We start from the raw sequence: 23,736 nt of genomic DNA on the forward strand, positions 1-23,736 counted from the left end.
GGCGTCGAGATTAACGGCTCGACTTCGAGGAATGCGTAATGTCGCGAGGGAAAACAAACGTATTCGGACGGATAATTAAGAAACACCGTACAGTGGGGCCGAAAAGTTGTCGAGAGTCCTGGCCTAAAAGTAAGAGCAGCGCTTTCGAGCCGGTTGTAAACATCGCTCTCACTATGCACTACTTTTACGGAGTCGACCGAGAGCCGACATTTTGGGCTGGTAACGCTGGCGCTTTCTATATGTAACGACAAAATGCAAGGTCCCACAGTTGAGTCGCACAAATGAATATTGTTTATGGAAATGACAATTGTCATCCCTGTAGCACGTAGCTACAACGTAAACCCACATGCGGATTACTCAAAAAAAAAAAAAGAAATGAAAAGGAAAGAAAAGAAAAGCGTCACAGAAAAAGCAAAATTTGGCCTGGTCCGGGGTTCGACTCTCTGAGAAACCCGTATGGCTTCCTTTTGTAGCTTCGTGCTACAGTAGGGTTGATGACAATTTCCTTTTTCATAAGCGTCCCTCTACATTGTCGGTTTCACCTGCAAGCAGAACTGATTTGACATATCCAGTACCCCTATGGTTCGTTCGGGTTGTCGATCAATTCGGCTTTGCTGTGTGATATGCTAGCCTCCTGGTTAGCTCACATGGTACAGAGAGAGAGAGAGAGAGAAAGAGAGAGGTGGGGGGTGGGGGGGGGGGGAGTGACCATGAGGGAAAATCAGGGAGGTTAACCAGCCTGAGTCCGGTAGGCTGCCCTGCACTGGGGAGGGGGAAAGGAGACTACAAAATTAGAAGAAAGAAGTTCACATTTTGTACCGCACACACGCAGTCAAGCGTTGATCGTCAATCGCAAGAGAGAGCTGCGTAGAAGCTTCATTGTGTTAGCGTCTTCGCCCATGTTTCTTATACGATTAAAACTCGATCTAACAAGACTCGATGTTACGAAGTTCCCCATCTAACGAAGAAATTTCAATTCGCTGGCAAGTACCCATAAGGTTCAATTCTGTTATCAAACCGAATTAACGAAATTAGCTTGCATTAAACCCGATTTGACGAAGCTTTTCCAGAAATAAATGTGTAAAAAATATGTGATTTCTTTCTAACTTTGACGCATACGGGTTTTTCATCGAGTGTGCGCTCTAACGCTGCTGCGTTTAAACATCTAGGCGCTCTTATCACGGCCCTAACTTTATTTTGACTAGGCGTCACGTAGCGCCCATGCACGGAACAACGAACTCAGCAGTCGCTAGTGTTATGTACCAGATGGCGCTAGGGGCGGCGGTAGTTGGGCCGCCCTCGCGGACTTTTTACACTCGCAGACGTGGGTTAGCTTCAAATACAATGCTGTGGTACCATTTGAGTGTCGCTACATCACAATTTTAGATTTCGAAGGACTGAAAAATTATTTACTCGTTTTTCCGAACTTCCCGATTTAACGAAATAATTCGAGCGTGGTCATCACTTCGTTAAATCGAGTTTCAACTGTATCTGCGCTCTGAGTCGCCACGTTCCTTGGTTAATTAACGTACAGCTTGTTCGTGCGCACCAAAAGACAAACTTGGTCCTGTTGAGTTTTAATGTTCACCCAGCTGAAGAACTGACCATGTAATTCACGTTTGAAAGGTAACGTCTTGGGATCGTTCAGCAACCATGATCGATATCTCATTGCGATCACCAGGAAAACATAAGCTGTCACTCGCGGCTGAATATTTTCTCTCGCATTTGATATCGGACGGAAAACCCATTAGCGACGAAGTTGTGACCTGTTGGGGAGAGGTACACAGCGGAGAATTTGCGTGTTGAATGCATCCGTAATGGTCAAGCGAGGATGGGGATAGGCACGTGTCGTAGATTTACGCTGTTGACAAATAGATAACTGGTAGCGGCAAAATTCAGTTGCAGTCAAAACAGACGAACACTGAGGGCCAAGCGTCACGTGGTGTGGCTTCCATATTTTTGTCATACGATTTCTCCATTTGTGCAGACTTATTGCCACAAGCAAATGTGATTTGTTATACCTTGCTAGGGCTCGTATGACGTCGTCTGCTTGGCGCTTTTCCCCAAGATTTCGTGCGCTAAAGAAAAATAAGTTCAAAAATAAAACGATATTGTGGCATCGACACAACCTTCTTTTGTCTAGCATAAGCATTTGGAGTGACGTTTTGGGGACATTTATAATTATACGGGTTTAGACTAGGTTATTTTCTGTGTTCATCTATCTGATGAACACAGAAAATAACCTTGTCTATCGGGTGAACATTGATTTTTTGGATAGAGAGAGTTTTATAAGGTAATTTTTACAGGCGATGCAACATCGAAGTGTCGCGTCCTCTCCGCGTCACATTTCACTGCGACTCCATTGCATTTGTAAAGCACTGCATCGACCTTTCCGGTAGGTGGCAAGCATTTACGCGTCGTTTAAGTGCGTGTGAAAGACGTACAAATGAAAGTCACGAAGTGAGAACATAATGGGCTGCCCGATGCAGTCTTTCTTACTCTGTCGGGACACTTTGCTGTCGTAAATGTAGCATGAACTGTGCACCATGTACCTCCGAATGGCTCACAGTCACAATATAACTGTTCCCTATCGTCACTATGCCATAAACCAAGACCAGCGCTACGTTCCTGTCTAGTCAGGACAAAAAAGCTCGCGCGCACGCAAACACAAACACACAACCGACAAAGGAGCCACGCAAAGCGGTTCTAAATTGGGCTTAGTTTCCGCACTACGTTCTCCCGCGCGCAACGCATATAGTCCACATAATGTTCCCGCTGCTCGGCTCATTGAAGACCTGGAACTGCTTCGTGGATAAACCCGTTCCCGACGACTGGCTCCCTCCCCTCCAACCTTCATTTATCCCATCTTTCTTTTCTTTGGCTCATTATTTTCTTTTCCCATCTTGTTTCTTTTTCTTCCATCATTGCAAGTTCGTGAACGACGAAACGTGAGCGACCCGCACGTTTGTTCTCTTGCGGCAGCTCTTGTCCCGTCGTTCCGACGTTGTCGCTCGTGCTTGTCCACGCTGTCTATCGGACCTATGCGCAGAGCCGCCAGCAGCGGGCGGCAAAGCTGCGTCGTTCTTTTTTCCCCCTCCGTGTTGTCTCCGATCTGTTCTCTTTTTACGAGGCCACTAGGCATCCTTCTCATGCAATCTTACCTTGCCCTGCCCCCTTTCCACTTTAGAATCTGTTTCTTCTCGTGGCGCTAAAAAAGAAGTGAAAGCAGTTTCGGCGACCAGGCCCGGATGGAAGACTGACTCGGCGCCCGAAAGACTGGCTCCCTCCAGGCACGACCTAGGAGGCACTCGCTTCTATGGCCTAAAAGCGGCGTTTAACGTCGTTTCCTTCTGGGCAGAACAGTAAGGGTTCTTTGTTGTGGCGGATCCCTTCTTCCTCCGTCGTTGCCTTCGTTCGTCCTTGAACTTAGCCCCGTAGTCGTCGTCGTCGTCGTCGCCGTGCCCTCATTAAAACGTAGACTGACGAAGACGTGCCTGCACTGCGAACAGATCAACCGACCGACCGCCGGTGACAGACAGTCCGATGATCTACGCCGCGGAGATTCGGCACTGCAGCACACTGCCGCCTGCGTGCAAACGACGCGCCTCTAACCGGTCTCGTGTATAATACGGCGTGCCTGCTTGTTTGCGGTGGCTGGCGTGGTATCGGAGTCGTGCTATGTTGGTGCACGACCTTGCGCTCACGCAGGCAGCGGCGCGCGTCCACGTGTCCGGGGGCAGTGACTCAATTTGCGAGTTCCACTTGATGTGTAGGAAGCCGACGATCGACGTAGGCGTTCGGCACCGTCAATGACTAAACTATCATTATGAGGCATCGATAGAGTCTTATTAGGAAGGAAGGAAGGAAGGAAGGAAAAAGTGGAGAAGGAAAGGTAGGGAGGTTAACCAGCTTAGCTTAACCGGTTTGCTACCCTACACATGGGAGAGGGATGGGGGAGATAAAGATGGGGAAGGGGGAGAGGGAGAGAGAGCACATAGCACAGCACATACACATCGTCCGTTGGAGTCCATCAATCTGGCATGGTACGTGACATCACTCTCACAGCCGCTTGTCCAATCCAGTCTCTTTCAAAAACCGAAGTAGTCCCTTTGTCGCCTTCACCTGCGATGTCTTCTGTCGGCGGCATGTGAAAATCGTGTCGAGGGACAATGGTCTACTGTCAAGGTGCGCTAGAACAGATGCCAGGGACTGTCGCTGAACATTATATTCAGGACAGTCGCACAGAATATGTTCCAGCGTCTCCTCGCAAAGACAGGCATTACAGAGAGCGTTGTCGGCCATTCCAATGCGGAAGGAGTAAGATTTCGTGAAAGCCACCCCTAGCCATTAGTCTTATTAGAAGGAGCCATTGAGCATCCTGTGCCACAAGGAACAAATCCGCCGTGGTTGCTTCGTGGCTATGTTGTTGTGCTGCAAAGCACGAGGTAGCGGGATCAAACCCCGGCCACGGAGGCCGCATTTCTATGGAGGCGAAATGCGAAGACACCCGTCTACTTAGATTTAGGTGCACGTTAAAGAACCCCAGGTGGTCGAAATTATTTCAGAGTTCCTCGCTATGGCGCGTGCCCTCATAATCAGATCGTGGTTTTGGCACGTAAAAGCTCATAATTTAATTTAATTTTAATAAGGAGCAAGTACCAAAGTATGCAGATTCAGGTCCGTGTTCTATACCTGGCAAGCGTATATGGAAGTTTCATCGATGTCGATACTTGCCAATATTTAAGCTTGTGCGAGTTGTCAAGTTTTTTCAGAGAGAGAGAGAGAGAGAGAGAGAGAGAGAGAGAGAGAGAAAGGTTGCATAGAAAGGCAGGGAGGTTAACCAGATGTAGTTCCGGTTGGCTACCCTGCACGGGGGGAAGGAGTAGGGAGATAAAACGAGAAAGGGAGAGGAAGGAGGAGAGAGACAAAGAAAGAGGGACGAGCACAAACATACCGCGTACGCTATAGAGTGGTAGGGGGTGGCATTCTTAAAGTTTATTGTGAAGGCCCGTACACCGCAGGAATTTTAGTAACGCGAATAAGGCCTTCTGCGCGGATGTTCTTTGGGAGAACTGGCCTAGAGCTTTTAGTTCTCATAGTGGGCGATTGTCCAGTTGGTCCGTCACTCTGCACAGCACTTGCCTCTCGGCACTATAGCGCGGGCAGACACGGTTAATGTGTACGAGCGTGTCTTCACAGCTGCATGTGCAGCCGGTGGGGCTGTTGACCATTCCAATAAGGAAAGCATATGAGTTCGTAAATGCAACCGCCTAGCCGCAGACGGTACAGCATGGCCTGTTCACGTTGTGGCAGACCAGGCGGTGGATGTATCTGTACGTCCGGAGACAACGAACGCAAACGACGCATGGTGAAAACTTTCGAGCCCCACATGGGCAAATTACATTCGCGGAACATCAATCGCAGCCGAGCCACAGCGTCGAGGTCGATGTCAAGCATATGACACCCCTGAGAAAATATTCTTGAAGCAAGTGACGTGGGGTGAGGCTTGCAGCTTTTTTATTGGACACCTGGGTATTAAAAAAAAAAAGAAATCAATCCTGTGGGCGCCAAAGTAAAGGGAACCCAATTCTGGTCGAGTTCACGACTAGTGATCGAACTGTTTAAAATGTGTGGTTTTAATAATATTTCCGTAGTTAGCGAACTTCTTCAATTATTAAATAACAAGTTCCATCTTACTTGTTTATTTTTATTAGTTTAGTGCTAACCATTGCCGGGCGCATGGCTGAACAAAGCCCTCCACTTCGCCAATTATATGCTTAACCAAGCTACCAGAATGAGGGGTCGACGCTATTGCGTCGTCGCTTGAGGCGCCGGCCTCACGAAGTTTCCTGGTGATCTGTCATGTAGAACCAATCTGTGACGCAAGCTGCTATCACGGAATGACAGAGCACTGAACAACCTTCTTTTCTGTTCGCTACAGTAGCAACCGGAGCAAATCGCGCAGGCAAACCGCCCATTATTACTCTGCATCCTTTCCGCAACAAAGCAACAATGCGAATGGACTCGTCAGCTGTTTATGCACATCGCATTGCTCAGTCAGTTTAATTAGATACTTGCGTACATTGTACGCCACGGGCGGGGAACGTCCGGACAATGCGCAGTTTTAATCCTCCATCCCTTCGGGAAAACGAAGAAGCCGTTGCAGTGGGTGTTTGCTCATTTCCTCGGCTCGCGAAGAGAGGTCACTCTTTGTATCACAGCTTGAATGCACAGCTCGTCTGGTGATGCTAGAGAACTGGCCATATTTCCAGCGCCTCTGTCATCGCTCTGTCTGTTCGGGCTTGGAGACGAGCTGAGATGAACGGGCCGTCGATTACACTTGACGAAGGTTTCCGGGTCATCAATGCAGGAACCTTGCTGGCGCTCAGCGTTCAGCTTGCGGAGTGTCGATTAATGGCTAACAATGAAGAAAGGTCGTGGGTGTGACCGCCGATACAAAAGGAGCGAAGAGGCACCCGTGCCCATACAGACGGAAAAAATCGTTTTCTTCGCAAAGCACACCAAAGAGAAAGACACCACGCACACGCAGAGATGACAGAGCACCCAGGCCTCCTGACAGGAAGGCATTGAAGCGGAGCTGTGTGTGGACCGAGAGCATTTGTCGGCATTGCCTCGACTCGACGATGGTAAGAGGGTTAATTGCTGACCCGGCGCCATTACAACCGAGCGCATCAGTGCTCCTGCTGTAGGCTCTCGGAGCACGAAGTCGGGCTAGGTGGTCCGCGCCTGCTTGCTCTAGTTTTTCACCGATGACATGGCTGACTAGAGGGAGTCATTTGAGAGGTAGTTGACTCACGTTGACTTGATTAAAGCACCAAATAGTGTCATGAACAACGGGGAGGGGGGGATGAAACGAACACGACACGAAAGCAAGCGTAACAGAATCCCTGTGTCGTGTGTGCTTTCTTCGTGACTGTCGTGTCCCGTTCTGCTGCTTAAGACAACTCGGACGAGTCGGGACGCCGATACGTCGGGGGCTGTCAGATGCTAACGGGACGGCCATCCGAAGCCGCCGCTGGTATGAAGTACGAAATGTCTAACTTTGAGCTAACTTTCGCATTGAACTTGACCGCAAAGAACGGAGCTGATAGTTGCAATTCGTCATGCTTATGCAGCTACAGTTTCTCTTGTTGTCGTCTCTTAATTATAAAGCAATATTACGGATTACTATTTATACTCGCGTGGGTAAACCGAAGGGAACTAAACAGCAAGAGAAAAACAGTTTACCGTTGCACTGTAAGAAAAACGAAGTTGTTGCGTTACGCGCGCTCTCGAGCGCAGGGATTAGAGAGACGGCCGCAGACTTCGCTCGCTCGATTGAGCAAAGCGGATTACCATCATATCCGTCACTGTTACACTGTCGTGTCAGTTTACTATCAGGAGACACTTGCGTAACGTTAGGCTCGTTGGCCGATTAGCACAATGGCCCGCGTGGAGATATTTCCGGACGGGGATTTCCTTGTACAGAGCAGGCGAAGGCAACTGTCGAGTCGACGTTCTAGACAACTTCGCGTCCGAACCGAACTGCGCTTTATTCAACAACAACAACAACAAAAAAAAAAAGTGCTTCGGTTGTAGCGGCGCGCACATGATAAAAGAAAGCGGCGGTGATCCGCTAGGAAGACGTGGGCGCTTCCTCGTCGCCACTTTATAAATGGGAAGCGGAAACTGCGACCGAGGAACGGACGCTGTCTGATGGCGAAGTGGGCTTACACACACAACGGACACAAGCGTTCGTTCGACGCTTTTCGAGCCGGGAAAATTGTTTTTTCCGGCAACGACGTTTGCTTGTTCTCTCGAGTAACGGCAGTATTAGAGCCTTCCTAAGGAGACAGGTCGGCGCATTGCTTTGCACGTGCCCTCCCCCCATACCCTTCCCTCTCCCAATAATTTCTTTTTTTCTTTTGACAGGTCTCTCCGAAGAATAAGCTTAAGACGACACCAGCATCGGGAAATATCGTGAAAGTAAGAACCACAGCTGTCTACATCATAAATAGGAAGGTTACTCAATAGCTTACGCGTCTTTACTCAAGTTTGTGCACCAAGAAATATCAGCGTTCCTAGGCCACGCCGGCTGCTCCTTTGTTTTAAGCAGTGTGAAACAGTTCGTGTTCACGTGACACAACATGATGACTCGGCAAGTATTCACGTTACATATTAGACGAACGCGTGTGCTCAGGTTTATACTCCGCGAGCAGGGCGCACTTTTCGGCGTACATGGCCGGGATGATTCTCGTGCAGCTAGAAAGCACTTTCAAGCGATAAGCACACGCGGCGTCATCAGAAGCACTAAGCGGACTGCTTTATATGCACAAGCAATTGTCGTAAGAGCGAAAACAGGTGGCTAAGACATTTCTCCGTAAATATCCTAGGCTGATTTTTTTTTTTTTTTTTTTTTATGAAGGGCGCAGCGATTACTGGAAGTTTAATAGCAAAGGGAAACAAATTTGTTTTTCGGCCCTCTCACATCTACCTCCTAGCGAAATGCAATGAACTCTCGTGCGCTTACACTTATCTCTGCGTGTCAAAGAGCCTCCAGGCGTCTAATATTAATCCGGAGTCCCCCACTACGGCGTGCCTCATAATCAGGGGCGCGATGGGGGATCGTTGTTCGAAACGCACGTTCAGATTGCGTTCAATTTGCGTTAAGTTTCGCCTCACGCGATTGGCCTAGGCCGCGTCGACGGGTGCGACTGACGTCATCGGCGCGGCCTAAGCCAGGCGCGTGAGGCAAAACTGAACGCAAACTGAACGCGCGTTTCGAACAACGATCTCAGATCGCGCCCCTGATCATGGCTTTGGCGCGTGAAACCGCTGAATTTATTTCTTAATAGTGACCCGCTTGGTGGCTGCCATCTTAGTGGCTTTTAACATAAACTATCTTGGCGCTAGTGTTGTTTAATGTACCGATACTAAAAAAAAAGAAACAAATAATGGTAGGGGGGGGAGCAGGTAAATTGTAAGAGAAGGAGTGTGAGTTGGAATGCCTTGTGCAACAGCAGTACAAAATAAAAAAAAAAAAGCACCTAGCAATTGCAGAAAGCTGCTGAGGAACTTTCACCTCCAAGAATTCCTTGCCTTCTCCGGTATCCGCGATGCGACCTGAATTGTTAATCGCAGTGTGCGTTCACACGTGAGAGGCTCTTACCTTTAACGCAGCATGCCGCCGCAAAGTCAATGCACCGCATTCCGAGGGTTTCACGTGACGAGGTCGGAGTTACATAACCAAGAAAAATGCACTTCGAACGCGCTTCTACCCTCAAGTCCACGTCACCTTGCGACGCCCTACTTGTGGCTCCCTGTGCACAAGTAATGACTGATTTGCGCCAGCGACGCTTAACAAGTTTTCTTCGACAAGCCTGATCGCTCGTTGTGGCGCACGCTTTTCTTTAGTTTCCCTAGGTGTCGTATAAATGCGCAATTCGTCGTATACGCGGGACCAACCTTCAAATCTGTCATCGTCGGCGCAGCCAGTGTTAATAGGCTCTGAAGTAACCCGTCAATTTGGCGTTGGCACGCAGTGTAGTCATTTGACTGCCACTGCTGTCTGGAGCCTGGTAATAAGACGCGAACAAAAAGGCGCGAATATTTGTCCTGTAATTACTTTTGTCACACAACGTTCCCGAGAGTAAACTTCTCTTTTTGGGGATTCCTTATCTTTTGGTTGTTATAAAAGTTTTGGTTTTCCGGTCCTAAGCAGAACATAGTAGGTTCTGCGCACTGGAGTACAAAAAATTGTGTAATTTTGTTGAAGTTCTTGAAGACCAGTCGTGGTAGCTTAGCGGCTATGGTGTTGCGTTGCTAAGCACGAGGATCGACGCATGATCGAATCTCCGTCACGGCGCCCGCATTTCGACGGGGGTGAGAGAGAGAGAGAGAACAACTTTAGTGAAAATGCCTGCAGAGTCGGTTAGGCTCCCTCCACGCAGGGAGGACAAGCTTTTACCGCGACGCGGCCACTACGTCAGTCTCGTGCATTGTGCTCCTCGAGGTCTTGGTTCCTCGCTACTTCCGCGGGTCCGAGAGGGCCTCCGCCCCCTTCCTGGGGGTGCTGCCCCCCTTCTCCTCGGTTTCGCGCGGTCGCTGCCTCTCTAGAGCTGCCGAGACCTATGGACGGCCTTGAGTTGTGTCTCTTGGTCATAGCTCCTCGTTGCAGCCTCTAGCTGGTGATCAAAATTCTTCTGGAGTCCCTCACTACGGCGTGCCTCAAAATCACATCTTGGTTTCAGCGCGTAATACCCCAGAATTTAATTTTAATTTAAGTTTCTTGAATCGTAGAAGTTGCTAGGTACATAAGGTAACCACGAAATTGTAGCTTCTAGAAACCTTGAAGAGTTGATAAGTTGACAGTTTCCTCAGAAAGCAATTCAAACTGCTCCCTTGTTGCTATTTTATCAGAGGGAAGAACGATGTGACATGAATTATATGAAACTAGACTAATAGTGTGAAGTTGGACGTGCTCGTGCACTTGACGATGCGCGCGTAACGGCTGATAAGTGGCACGGATTCTACCGTAACAGTGTTCCGATTGATAACGCTCAACGTGATAAACCACGTGTATCCGCTTCAATGACTCGAATGATAAGGTTTTATTTAGAGCACCATTTCGATCGGGCTTAAACATACGAGCGGAAGTTCATACCGGCAGTTTGCTTTTTGCTCTTTCTTTTCTGCGTAGCGTGACGAACAGCCATGAGGGCAGCGCTAGACACTCCTGGGCGCAGCTTTTTAAATGAAGAAAAGAAAGAAAGAAAGAAAGAAAGAGAGAAAGTGCGTTTGCCATTAGGATTGCTTCGCAGGTATTTGGATGCGCCAGGAAGTCATTACGGAACGCCGATAAGTATTAATTGTTCTTACGAAACTTGGCCTGCCCGCCGGAGCACTGCAGTGCTGTTTCATCTACTGACGTATTGTGAATGCGGAAGTACTTTCTTCGTACGCACGTTCGACGCGCTGGCACTGATTTTCGCTTCTTGTTCGTTATTTTGGATTGTGCACTTGTTTCGTCGACTTTGCGTGCACCGTGTAGGCCTTTAGAGGAATTAAGCTTGATGCACTGACGGCATATCCGTATTACGAAAATTAGCGGAATGGCGCGCGGCTTGGGCCGAAGGTTCTTTTTACGTTACTTTAGTTATTGTTGAGGTTTTTCCTTTTCACCTTAGACAGACGCGACCAAATTTGCGAGTCGACTTCCTAGGTCTCATATTTCTTTTCTCCCAGCGATTTCATGTTAGCCAGCGATCTTTCGCCGTGGCCCGCAATAGATGGCTCAGTGGTTTTGGTGTCTTGCTGCTGAGCACGGAGGTCATGGGGCTTGATTCCCGGCGGACGCATTCCAATGGCGACGGAATGCGAAAACGCTCGTGTACTTAGTTTACTTAGGTTTAGGTGCACGTTAAATAAGATCATGTGGTCGCAAATTATTCCGGAGCCCTCCGCTAGGGCGTCCTTCGTAACCCAGTTCCGATACGTGAAAGCGCATAATTTGAGTTTTGATCAACCGTCGGTTCAGTTACCTACCGATTAGTTATCCAGCGGCCGGTCGTGCATGAGTTCGTGACGAGACACGCTTCTTTATTTCCTCGCATCAGTGCGAATTGTATAGGCCTTCTACGTGCAGCATTCGTCAAAAGAAAGAGAGCCCTGGTAAGTATCAGTGTTGCTTAGTTCTCATGGTTTCGCATAGCGCCCGTCTAACTTCTTGCAATATAAAGCTCTGGAGGATGAAGGTGAGAAGTCGGTCCCATCAGCAGATTTTTTGAGCAGTGGCATTGCTACGGGTGGCCGACGAAGTGGATTCTTACACGACCCCGCAGTGGCTTCGTTTCTTTTGACAAGGACTGCGCCTGCCTGTCTAAACTGAAAGTATGCTGAAGGCCATCGTTCGCATCTTGTCGGCGCATGTTTGGCACCGTCTACGGTCTTCCGGCCAAATGCCAGTGCTCAGCTCTAGAATACGATTTTCCACGCATTGTTCAAGAGACACTGCCGTGAGTGGACATGAATTCTTGCTTCCGCTTGGCAGAGCAGTTTATGTTTGTCGCTTAACAAGCAAAAAAAAAAAAACAAATAATAAACAGCCCAGATAAAAAGGCACGTTCTTGACGTCTTCCTCCAAGGCGTGTCTCAAGCGCGGGTTCGAACAGGCCCAGTTAATTCTGTCCTACAAAATGATTGATTGCCCCACACCCGCTGTGTGCACAGGCGAGTTAGGGGGCGTTGTTCACTGCCAGACACAGCCTGCGCAATAGTGCGCGCGCGCTGATCCACTCTTTATTCTCGCTCGACGGCGGTAAAAAATGCTCGAGGAACGTCTGCGTAATTGCGGGTTTGTCGTAATTGAACGAGGCCAATGGTGGCGCCCGTTCCGCTCGTCTCTGAGACCGAGGAAGCTCGGAGTTGCGTGTCAGAAGACCAGTCGGTGACGGAAGCCGAAACACCGATGTCGACCGTTTCCTCCCGGCTTAACGATGGTTGCGAAGCAGCGTAAACGTTCGAGCTGACAATTATTGATGACATATTCTGGCCTCCTTGATGTATTGCCAGCAGCTTTCCTTATATTTTTTTTTTCGTGTCATGTCATTAAGTGGAACAAAGCAAAAGTATGCCTTCTTGGACTCTGATATTCCTTACCTCCGCCGGAAACAACTCATTCTAATACAACAGGGACCCACTACCCAAAGATTTTCGTTCCTAAATGCTGTTCGCAATCGCACTGGTATCTTCGCTAATATCATATGTCTAAGATCACGGTAGGCTAGCACCCGCTCTTTTGTACGAAGAGCTCTAGCGTAAAAAAAAAAAAATATTTCTTTTTAATGACTGCCAGGACTGAGCACTTTTTCACTAAAGCATTTCGCTTAAGCAGTTAGTTATTACAGGCGTTTTGCCCGTATACACACACAAAAAATTCTTACGCTATTATTGTTCGTAAATCATCGAAGATAGTCGGCCAATGACAAACAGCACGTACGAACGGAAAGCTTTGATCGTTCGGCCTTAGTTATTTTAACAGTATTGCTGCTCTAATAATCTTCAGTGTCAATTTCTGGAGTCTTTCCTTCTTCAGAGTGATTATAAAAGAGATGCTGGCCAGATGTGGTGGCACCAGCTACTATAACAGCAGTGACCGTAAAGTGCCTAATTAAAGCGGAAGCGATTCAGCAGGAAAAAAAATGGATTCAAGGGGTAATATTCGCCGGCAATTCAGCACCTATATGATCCGCATCAAAAAAATTAAAACGAGTATAAGACACTATAAGCGCACACAAAACACAGCCTCAAGGACGCACAAGTAGGGCAACATGGTGACGGAAAACGGGCCAAGTACGAAGGTTTGCCATAAGTTCGCACTATTACAGTAAGTTCGCACTATTACAGTTGCCCTGAGGACCTAAGGAAGATAGATCTGTTAGTGTTTGAAGAAGATATGAGAATCATGAGCGCTTTTACTTTTGCAACACATTTCTAGCAGCATCCCAAGGTTGTGTAGCCAGTCGTCTAATGACTATAATGCAATTTACCGCTTTAGTAAAAAACTTTCATCGCTCACCATCTCACCTGGAATAGCATGCCGAATGTGTCACTATAGGCTAACATTTCCAGATACTATTATCTTTTATCTTCTTTAAATTGTGCGGAATCTGGTGGACATTTTGACCTTCGCTACCACAGAAGTACAAGTTTCAACGCGGGAATGTGTGCAACGTAGAAAAGAAATCGATAGTCATTATCACTCGCCATGTGGCAAAATAGACATTTACGTGCAACCTTAATTGTGCGAGTAAAGCATATCCGAGGAGGCAAGTGCTAGATTTATTTACTATTGTTGGCTGTGTAATGCGCTTTTCATATTCTGTTGGCCACGCGAAATCGTAAGCAGGGGTATATTTTGCAACGATCTATTTCATTTTTTCATTCTTCTAGTCCTTCGTAATTGCCTCGGACTCCACCGTACCATTGTTATCGCTGGGATCAGCCACCGTACGCGATGAACGATAAAAAAAAGGAAAATAAAATGGTTCGTTACAAATCGCAGCCTCACATTATTCGTCTTCAGGAAACAAGGAAGTTCGAAGGAAGGCGATATAGAACACGACGACAAGCGTTTAATCGCTCTACGCATCGAAACGGTTCCTTTGCGTTCCAAGCCAACGAGACGTTGATTCGCTGTCGCTAATGCGCTCTATTTTACCGATGAAGTTGCGATTGCTGCTGTTCACTCTGAATGCTGCTTGATGCTTACATCTTGCAGCACTGTGCAGGCAGGAGTGTCGATTATAAGTTAGCTGCTCCATCTTCAAGTTGCTCACAGTATTACGTTTCCCTTTGATGATGTGCACACATCCGGCTTAACTAAACGAACTAGCACGACCGTTCGCCAGGACTCGGGGTCACGGAAATATTTCGTTGGTCAACCGGGGTGCGACGTGGGCCTCCTCCTTTTTCCGGACTCTTCAGCGCATAGTATAAGTGCGAACACTCGAGAGGTCACGAATCCGATTACACCACGCGATTCAGCTAAGAGGGAGACACACACACACACGCTCCGCGAGCAAGCTATAGGCTGCAACGAACAAGCAGCAAGTAGCACTCCATGATGCAAGGCCCGCATGCCTGATAAACACGTCGTCCTCGCAGCCTGGGAATACCGAGTTACGGGCCCGACAAGGGGGGGGGGGGGGGGGGGGGGTGAGGAGGGGGTCGGTTGGTGCGTGTAGGGCTGCTCTGGGAGATTGTTGTGCACAGGTGATGTGCTGCGAACGAATCCGCGTGCGACAGGCTCGTGACGACGTGACCCCCCCGAGGATGACCCCTCGCCTTTGTTTCCTCGTGGCTGGATCGTCCACAGCGCTTGCACTCGAGAGCGACCTGGATGGACAGTGCGTGTTCGGAGGTGCGCGCGGCGCGTTGCCGGTGTCCGGTCCGTTGGTTGCATCAGCGGATATGCGCACTCCGTTCGTCGTGACCATTGTTTTGCTCTTGTACGCTCGCAGCGCATAGCGCGTGCTAAATGCGAGTCGTGTTCTTTTTTTTTTTTTCTCCTTCCGCAGTGTGCGCGCCTGCTGCGTAATTTGCGAGCAGCTGCGCATGCTATTTGCGGGTTACATGTATGGGAAGCAGGTGGTGGGGCGACACCCGATGCTGTGTTTTATTTTTTGTTATTGCTGCTGCTGACAGCGCTGCGTTTTGGGCCGGACTCTTGTCATTCTGTCAGACGTTTAGTTATGCGAAACTGTTTCTTTCTTTCTTTCTTTTTTTTTGCCTGCTCCACCGCCGGTGCGTGTGAAGGGTGCGCTATTTATAGAGAGTACGTTTTATCTTGAGGTTTTGCTCTCTCTTATACGTGGCCTCGGCCCATGTTCCTAAAGCTTTTCGTTCGTAAGTGCTCTTTGCCACTGGCCGAACATCTTTTCCAATTATACGACCAGCATTAGGATTGGTGGGAATTTGCGTTTTTTATTTTTTTTTATTATTTCTTTATTGAATACGGGCACTTGTCTTTGTAGGCAAATCCCTAGTATGAAATCTTCGTATATTTCTCTCCTACAGTATCCGCTTGCTGGGAGCTTCGCGTGCAGCAATCTCATCTTATATAGGGCGATCACTGTATACGATATAAAATAACCTTCTTTTTATACGATAACCCATGGACGGGTTACCCTTAGACCACTAAAAGCATGAGCATTAGCACCAATCGCAACTGCCTATACGAGAGATCAATGTAATCTACTTTCGATACTACTTTCGTTGCTAATTAAGTGGCCCTTGGTGCAGTGACATTGCAGTGCTCGTCCAATACGAGCCCGGTAACTTTCGCACGAAATATGCATTACTTCTTTCTCAGAGACTCAGAATATTTTCTCAGAATATTGTGCATCTCTTCCGTGCAAGCCCAGCGCAGAGTCAGATGAAATGCTACGGATACCACCATATAGAAGTGGTAAGCGAACAGCGATATTCAATAGTAACCTGAAGTGCATGGGACCGAATAGAGTTACCACTTGGTCCCGCACCCCTTGAATTCTGTATCTGGAAAATTTACAGACTCTTGGGCATTCAAGTGCAGAAATGTGTCACAATTTACTGTGGGTTATTTTGCGTTTCAGTTTACGCCGATATCGTTGTATCGCATGCGAATACGACAAAGACGATCGTCAATTGAGCAGCGGCAGGTGCTCATATGCAGATGCGTGACTTTGTATGAGTTTTTCCTTTCCATTCGTGAAATTTATAAACATCCTATAACGGACGATTAATTCAAGCTGTTCGGCCGCGAGCTTGTCGACGGTTCACTGAAGTCTATACATGGACTTTAACACTTCTATAGAAGTTCTTCATGAACACTTTCAAGACTCAGCGGTTACCTATACACTGTCGGCACACATCCTGTAAGATGGAAATTCTATCCAATAGCCTCCACCCTCCCCTCCTCGCACTTTCAAAATGTAGGAACAGAGCACTTAATTGTTCAAGAAAATATTCTAGCTGTCCGCTGAAAATTGTTCAGCCCTGAAGGCATTTGATGGAGTGTCTGTGCTGACGATTCTAACGGTTGAGAGAATATGCTTTTCTCCTTGCGTTATATTTGTGCAACTCGGTAAAAAAATATAATAACACGATAAAGAGAAAAGGACATCTGCAATATAATCACAAGGCTGTAGGGCTGAAGTGCCTTCATGCATATGCTAGAAAGACCAGCCTTCCACTTACGACGTTCTTCGTGGCCGCATTGTGGGTATTTGAGACGGCAAATTAACCACATAACTTAAATACCTCTGTCGAGATAGAGAAATTATTTTTGTTCAAATGCCATTAAGCTAATCTTTCCCCGCTGTTTCTTGTGACGCGGGAAAATGTAGAAAGAGAAGAAAACGAAAAGTAGAAAACGCAAAACAAACCAAAACCAAACAAAAAGAATGTCGAACAATGTCATGCACTGCCACGCGTTCGGCGAGCACGAACCACTGCAGGCGAGCCACCGAGGCGCGAGCCGCATGCAGCCCTGCGGGGCTTCCTTGCAAGACGGCTCATGCGCCGGTGTCTCTTTCCTTTCTGTTCTTTTCAAGTTCGCGAATTCCGCGTGTGCCCCGCACTTCCTACACACTCAAGGGCCGAAGCGGAGCCCGCACATACACACATACACATGCAAGCCTTCCTGTTACAATTCTCGACATTCACCGCTCCGAGAGAGTCAGCTGGCTCGTTCGTGTTCACCTTCCCCTCTCCTTCTATCTCTTCATCCCACCTTTCCCTTCTTCCTGCTTTATTATTATTTTTTTGTTGTTGCCGGCGAATATCAAGCGTTGGGCACGTGAGAAGAATGCATGAGTGGCTAAAAGAGAAGGATATAATAAGAAGAGTCACAAAAAGCGAGCGAAGGAAAGCAGCTGGAAGAGGACTACGGAGTTCGTGAAGACGCTGAGCGCCCAAAAGTACGAGGTGAAGGACACTCACTGCCGCGGGCCCACGCGCGCACCGTGTGTACAGAAAACGAGGGAGTCAGCGGGAAAGAGAGATCTTGAAAGAAATAAAGACATCTGGCTTCACGCGCGCTCCTTAATCTGAAGACTTTCTCTCTTTACGCGGACAAGCCGTGGTTGGATTTCACGGATAATCGCCGGGGCGAGGGAGACACACGGACCGACACGGGAGCAGCACAGCTGTGCACGCATGGATGCGAGCAGCAGAGGCGTGTTCGCGCGGTGTTTTTTGCGCTGAAGGGAACCGAAGAGAAAGCGAGAAGAGGGTTAAAGGGGGGAGGAGGGGCCGTTGACCGCTCGTAAGCGTTCGTTATACACGGGGGGCGCGGGAAACGCGGATTGCCGCACGCAGCATACACCGTGACCGCTGCCGCTGCACCACTTTCCATTTCCGCGATGCTTGGCATCTCTTCTCTTTGCGGCTGCCGGTGCTGAACCACTGTATACGGTGAGAAGAACGGGCTCGCACGAACCGAACCTTAATCACGAGGAGTATGTGTACCCTAGTTGTGCATCGGTCGACACGCCAAAGACCATCGCTGGCGATCGCTGTACTTTGAACGAGAACCGTGCAGTAGCGTGGGCAGCGTTAGAGATGGTGGTGTCAGTTAATCAGGCGCCAGCGAAAGGATGTTCGGCCATCCCTCAACTCTTTATATCTTTGGTCGAAACGGAACAGACGACGCGACAGAAGAGACGACGCGACACTGTCGACAATTCGGCATAGGGAACGACGCCGAAGACCTGCGCTAAGAGCCCCCGACTAAGGATTCTAGGAAGCGCTAGAAATCTGAGCGCGGCTTCACTTTTGTACTATTAAGAATGCTTACGTGCACCGTCAACTTCTAGTTTAGCGTCGTTGCAGGGAAAGGAGAATGACGGATTTACAGGGAAGAAAGAAGGTGCGATTTAGGACAAAAAGTAAAGTGTGGGAGCGTCGCAAAAACAAAGAAAAAAAGAATTTTGAATAATTGCCAAGGTGCACAGCTCCTCTGCTTACGGTGTCATGTGGAGATCGCTGATTAATTTAAGCTTCTTCTCCCCGCCCTCACACAGAGTACCCTCAAACTCCCCTGAATGAACATACCTCCACATTCAAAGAGCTCTGAATGAATACTGATGGCACATTTTTTAGCATTATTCTCTGAAGTTTAATCAAAATTGTAGAGTGTTTTCTTTCAAGACAAAATCGTCGAGTGAGAAATTACTGAGGACTGCAAACTTGCATTCTCGCAGGGGATAGCCTTGCGCGTCGCCGCTTGCCCAACGCTGCGTGTATTTAATGAAGCGGCGGTGCTACACCGACCAGCGTTGCGGTCCGCCCGAGGTGATTGCGGTACACGCGTCACGCCTCTGAGTGTGCGGCGGATCCCACCTGCGTGGCCCGTGAAGAGGAAGCGATGTTCGCGCAAGTAAGAAGCACAATCGATAATTGAATGAACCCGCAACAACCTGGGACGTGTTTTGATAACAACCAAATACCGGTGCCATAGCTTTTGTCTCGTGAAGCGCAGGTAACTACTGCGGGGGTCAGAAGAGAAAGAAAGGAAGCCGGAAGCGGTGGCCGTTCCCACGCTTTGTGAGCGCTGAACGACGGGATGGGCCCGCCGGTTATAACTGTTATACAGAGCACCGAGCCATTTTCTTTTCGTAACTAGGAATGTGTACTGCCTCCGGAGGGACGAACTCGTGCTTTGCTGTTTATACACGTCGATGTGGTGATATATCCTACCAGGCGCCTTCGTGCGTTTAAGAGAACGAGATTGTAGTCACTCAAGCAGTTCGCCTAAAGCAGCAGTACGCATTGCGCAAATAAGTAATTTGATGCACGATAGTAGGACGTTCGAGTAGTTCATTGGAGTTCAACATTCTGATGACAGCGAAGCAAGGCGGATGACGCAAGCTCTTACGGGGCCGTCTGTTGCACCGTTAATGCAATGTTGAGTAATTTCAGGGAGATTTCCAATTTAGGAAGGCCGCAAAGGTATCTGCAGTATTTCTAACCGTAGTAAATAGTACTTCTGAAGATAAGCAGGCAATGTTCGTGATTGAATGCTTCAGTGAAACAGCCCGTCTAGTTACCGGAATACCACGAAGATATTTGTCTTAACGAAACAAAAAAAAAATGTTCCTGTCTGCTAAAATTTTTGTTTTGACCAATTACGCATTTCCTCCGTAACTTGAAAAAAGAAATAAACCAACAAAATTGACAAAGAATGAACAGCGTAAAGGCAAGGATGAGTAGATAGTCAGAATAATTTCATCGAGTTTCTATATCTAGCACACCGATATATATATATATATGAGCGGCAATTCTTGTCCTTGATTTTTTAGATACGAAGTAAAAACAAAGAACTTATGACACGAGGGATGGAAAAAACAACAAAGCGAGCTTTTTCAAACTAAGATTGCGTGCTAATTTTGTTTCTCTTTACTCAGTACAACATGTGCTAAATTAAAAAGAAGTCTAATGTTGAGCTTTCTTTTTTTTTATTGAAATGAATATTAGGAGAGGTGGGCGCCTTTATGGTGGCACCGGCTACTCCTTATCACTTGGTAAAGGAAACAAGTTTGCGTAAAAGCGGAGAATAGCGACACGAAATATGGCACTCAGTACAACACTGGATGAATAAAATATGCAGTCCAACAGTACATGAGTCGCAAAGCTCTGTGCATTAGTTCAGTCCACGTACGCATATATAAAGTTGAGCTTTGTATTATCGTGATTATATAAAGAAACAGGCACGCCACAAAAGTATATTGGTTGATTTCTTTAAAATTACATATGGGGGCGACAAAAATTATCTGTAACTTCATATATATACATGGTCTATCGTTCATAACCTAAGGCAGCATATGGTTCATATTTTGAAACAAAGGTGACCTGTCAATGCTTTTTGCGAAACTACCATGATATCCTGCACAAAACGCTGCTGATTTTCACACATTAAAATTAGTTCTTGTATTGTGCTCTGGCGTTACATGATTTAGGTATCGAAGTAGACTTTTTCTTTCTATTTTATTACAAGTATGTTTTAGTCGTCCAAACACGCATGAATTCTCTTTCGCATATCATACTCCTATTATTGCCGCTTCTGTTACATTCGGGTATGTAAATAAGCGAGATTTTGCAATAACTTATTGTAAGACCTTGTAAACGAAACTGAAACAAACATGTAAGCCGAGACCAAGGATGCGCGTTAACGCATGTCGTTATATGTTCCGCCACTGGCGTAATATACGGTGGTTGTCTGTTTTTTCTTTATTCATTTTATGTTTTTCAATAACAAAAGAAAAAAAAATTCTCGTATAAGCTTGTGCCTAAGTCAAAATCACGATTGTTGAAAAGTGGACGCAAGTCGTTTAATTTAACTTAGCACCCGATTTTAAAAGGCGGCAAATCTTTTCAGCTGATTATCAGCCACACTTCATAGCACTTCAGCTGTAGTCATCAGGTAACTGCAAACAGGACAACACAGATTTCCTTGAAAAGCTTGGGTTTGATCACATCTTGAAAATGATGCAACGCTACCTTGTGTGCTGGAGAGGTAAAACTATTGTTGGAATATATATTTAACTGTATTGCTCATGATTGCTACGTTAATTTTTTGCATTCTCGACACATTTGTATAGGTGGTTCTTGTATCTAGTCATATGTCATATACGCTGAAGTGATCGCACGCATTTATCGCGTTCACAGTAATTAAATTTCGATCTTCCTTCTTTTCAAATATCACAATCATAAGCTGACGAACCGGTACACCCTTATTTGACGGATCGTTTAGGCTCGAGATAATCTGGGTGCGGGTAGAGAAACACAATGCAGTCGGATACTGAAGCGTTCATTGCTGCGCTTTCAGTGACATTCGGCAGATTCTGCACAAACTAGTTGAGTTACTCACGAAAGAAATAGAGAAAAGATAAGCGATGAAGGGCAGATATGTTAACCGGATGAACTGCGCAAAGCTACAGAGCTTTGTTGTACAGTCGAGTGGACTATTTGTCATACTTGAAAGACTCCACGGAAGGCAAGCTGCAGTGCATGCAGAGCAAAAGTGGTGCCCTTTTAAAAGTAATGGACTCAATGCGGGGACAGGACGTGCAGTTTTAACATCATGTTGCAATACCAGCGTACATGTGAAACGCTACGAAACGCAGCTTTCTTTTTTTTTTTCCCGCAGTTACAGTACGGTAACAACAGTGACCAACTGTAAACCCACGCGCAGCGCGTTCACACAGAGGGCAGGATGGGGTTATCGTATGCTGTCGCAAGAGACATTCGTAGACCACAGGTTGAGCGGAGAGCGGGGAAGAGGAGGATGAGAGGGGGGTACGCTCTTCCTGTTACAATCGGTTGTTTGGTTCATGTTAAATGGCAATCTTGCAGCCGAATGCATTGCGACAGGGTACGTATAAGAACAGAAACAAAGCGGTAGCTTGACCCTACATCTGTACGCACGCTTCCCGCGTTCGCATACGCAGGGAGAGAACGAAAGAGGGACGATGCTCCTTTACAGGGCACGTAATAACGCCACGGAACGCAGTGCACGCGGTGCTTACGGACAATAGTAAATACGAGCTGGGACTAAGTTCACGCCACTTTGCTACCATCCGGGGCACGCGGAAAAAAAAAAAAAACGAGGGCAAACGAGTAGCCAGAGCATCACTCGCATCGCTGCCTCGATCGAGCGTTGAAAGTCTTATGACGAACTGCGTGACTCGCTTGCACGATATCATCGCGAACCCTCAGGCCCGTCGGAGATGCGTGCTTAAATCTTCCTCCCGCAAGTGCTGCGTCTTATAGCAGCCACCTCAAAGCAGTGCACGTCTCGAAAACAAGGTACCGGTTCCCACGAGAGATCATCAATCATGACAGATCGCAGCGACGAAGAGTGGAAAACGGAAATAAACAAGTATGATTACTGCTTTCCGTTATTCTTTTACGTTATAGTAAAGCACTTTTAGACGTATATACGAGCTACAGACTCACCGTTTTAAATTAAATTTTTATGCGCGTTCCTTTCTTTTTTGAGAGTTCTGTAGGTCCAATTCAATTGCTGATATGATACAGAGCCAGCTAACAATTTTTGAATGTACACTGACTTTTGCAAAGTTATGATTTCGATGCCTGGTGCGTTAAGATTCCGTAGAGGAGCGTAGGACGGTGTTGCGGGACAAGGCGCAATTCCTTCTTTCTTTTCAATCACAGCGAGCGGCACTTTTTTTACCAGCTGTATCTCTGCAGAGGCACATGACCGAAGGAAGGCTTCCTTTTCGAACTATAGTAACCTGGTAAACTAAACTCCGTTCACCTGAATTAGCGCCAAAATCTACCGCCACCAGAAACCTGCCCCTTGACCTCCTCCGTTTACACCGGCATATAGCACGAAAGTAATATACCGAGCACGCTTCCACGTCCAGAATCGACAGCCACGTATTCCAGGCGCACACAACCGGCGGGTGTCTTGAGAGCACCTCTTTATAAGCGACGTCGAAACCGGCACGGCAATCGGAAGAAGCAGAGACACCGAGGCTTCCAACGCGCCCGCGCGCGTCTCGCCGAAGAAGGGGCAGGGTCGCCGAGCCGCTGGCCGACCAAGACCAGCTAGCCACCGGGACAGCGGCCCGCCGGCACGAACATCACCGGCGGGAGAAGCGTCGGCCGCAGCTTCACATCGAGATCGCGCGTGCGCCAAGCGTGGTCGCTTGTCGCTTGCCTACCTCGGACGATATCCGCCTTCATGACGACGCGGTAGCCCTTGACGACGGCCCACTGTCCGGCGCAGGAGCCGGCAAGGAGCAGCGAGACCACGAGCAGGACAAGTCGTTCGCACCACATGGCCATTCCCCGTTGACGTCTGCTGGCCAGACTGACTGGGCGACCGAGACATCCGCGCCGTTTAACCGCTTTCCCTTTCGACCGGCGGTGCGGCAAGAGGGCTCGTTCCAGTTCTTCGCCCGTTTCCCCCTCCTCGGCTTTCCCCTCGCCCGCAGGAAGACGAAGGAAGACGCGCCGAGGCTGTTCTCACCTGGACCCAACGCCACTCTCGCTTGCGGCGCCGCCGATGTCGCTCTACCCACATCGCGGCTGCTGCCGGCCGAGCTGCGGCAGCGGCCGAACGTTCGCGGCTACCTGCTGCGCCTTTAATGCGGCGTTCATACAACACTTGGCCAATGAAGAACTCTTCGCTGCGACGGACCGTGGCAAATTGGGTGGCTCGCTGGGAAT

The 23,736-nt window shown here is 47.9% G+C and overlaps 1 protein-coding gene across 1 annotated transcript in view; it reads right to left on the reverse strand.

Moving 5' to 3' along the window:
- Positions 1 to 23,395, reverse strand: part of LOC126536466 (uncharacterized) — a 124,227-nt gene extending 100,832 nt beyond the window's left edge. The window contains exon 1 of the mRNA XM_050183435.2: positions 23,229 to 23,395. Within this exon, the coding sequence (XP_050039392.2) occupies positions 23,229 to 23,352 (124 nt within the window). The 5' untranslated portion in view covers positions 23,353 to 23,395. The remainder of the gene's footprint in view (positions 1 to 23,228) is intronic.
- Positions 23,396 to 23,736: the final 341 nt, after the last annotated feature.

Source organism: Dermacentor andersoni, chromosome 4 (assembly GCF_023375885.2).
Source record: "Dermacentor andersoni chromosome 4, qqDerAnde1_hic_scaffold, whole genome shotgun sequence".
Lineage (NCBI taxonomy): Eukaryota > Metazoa > Arthropoda > Arachnida > Ixodida > Ixodidae > Dermacentor > Dermacentor andersoni.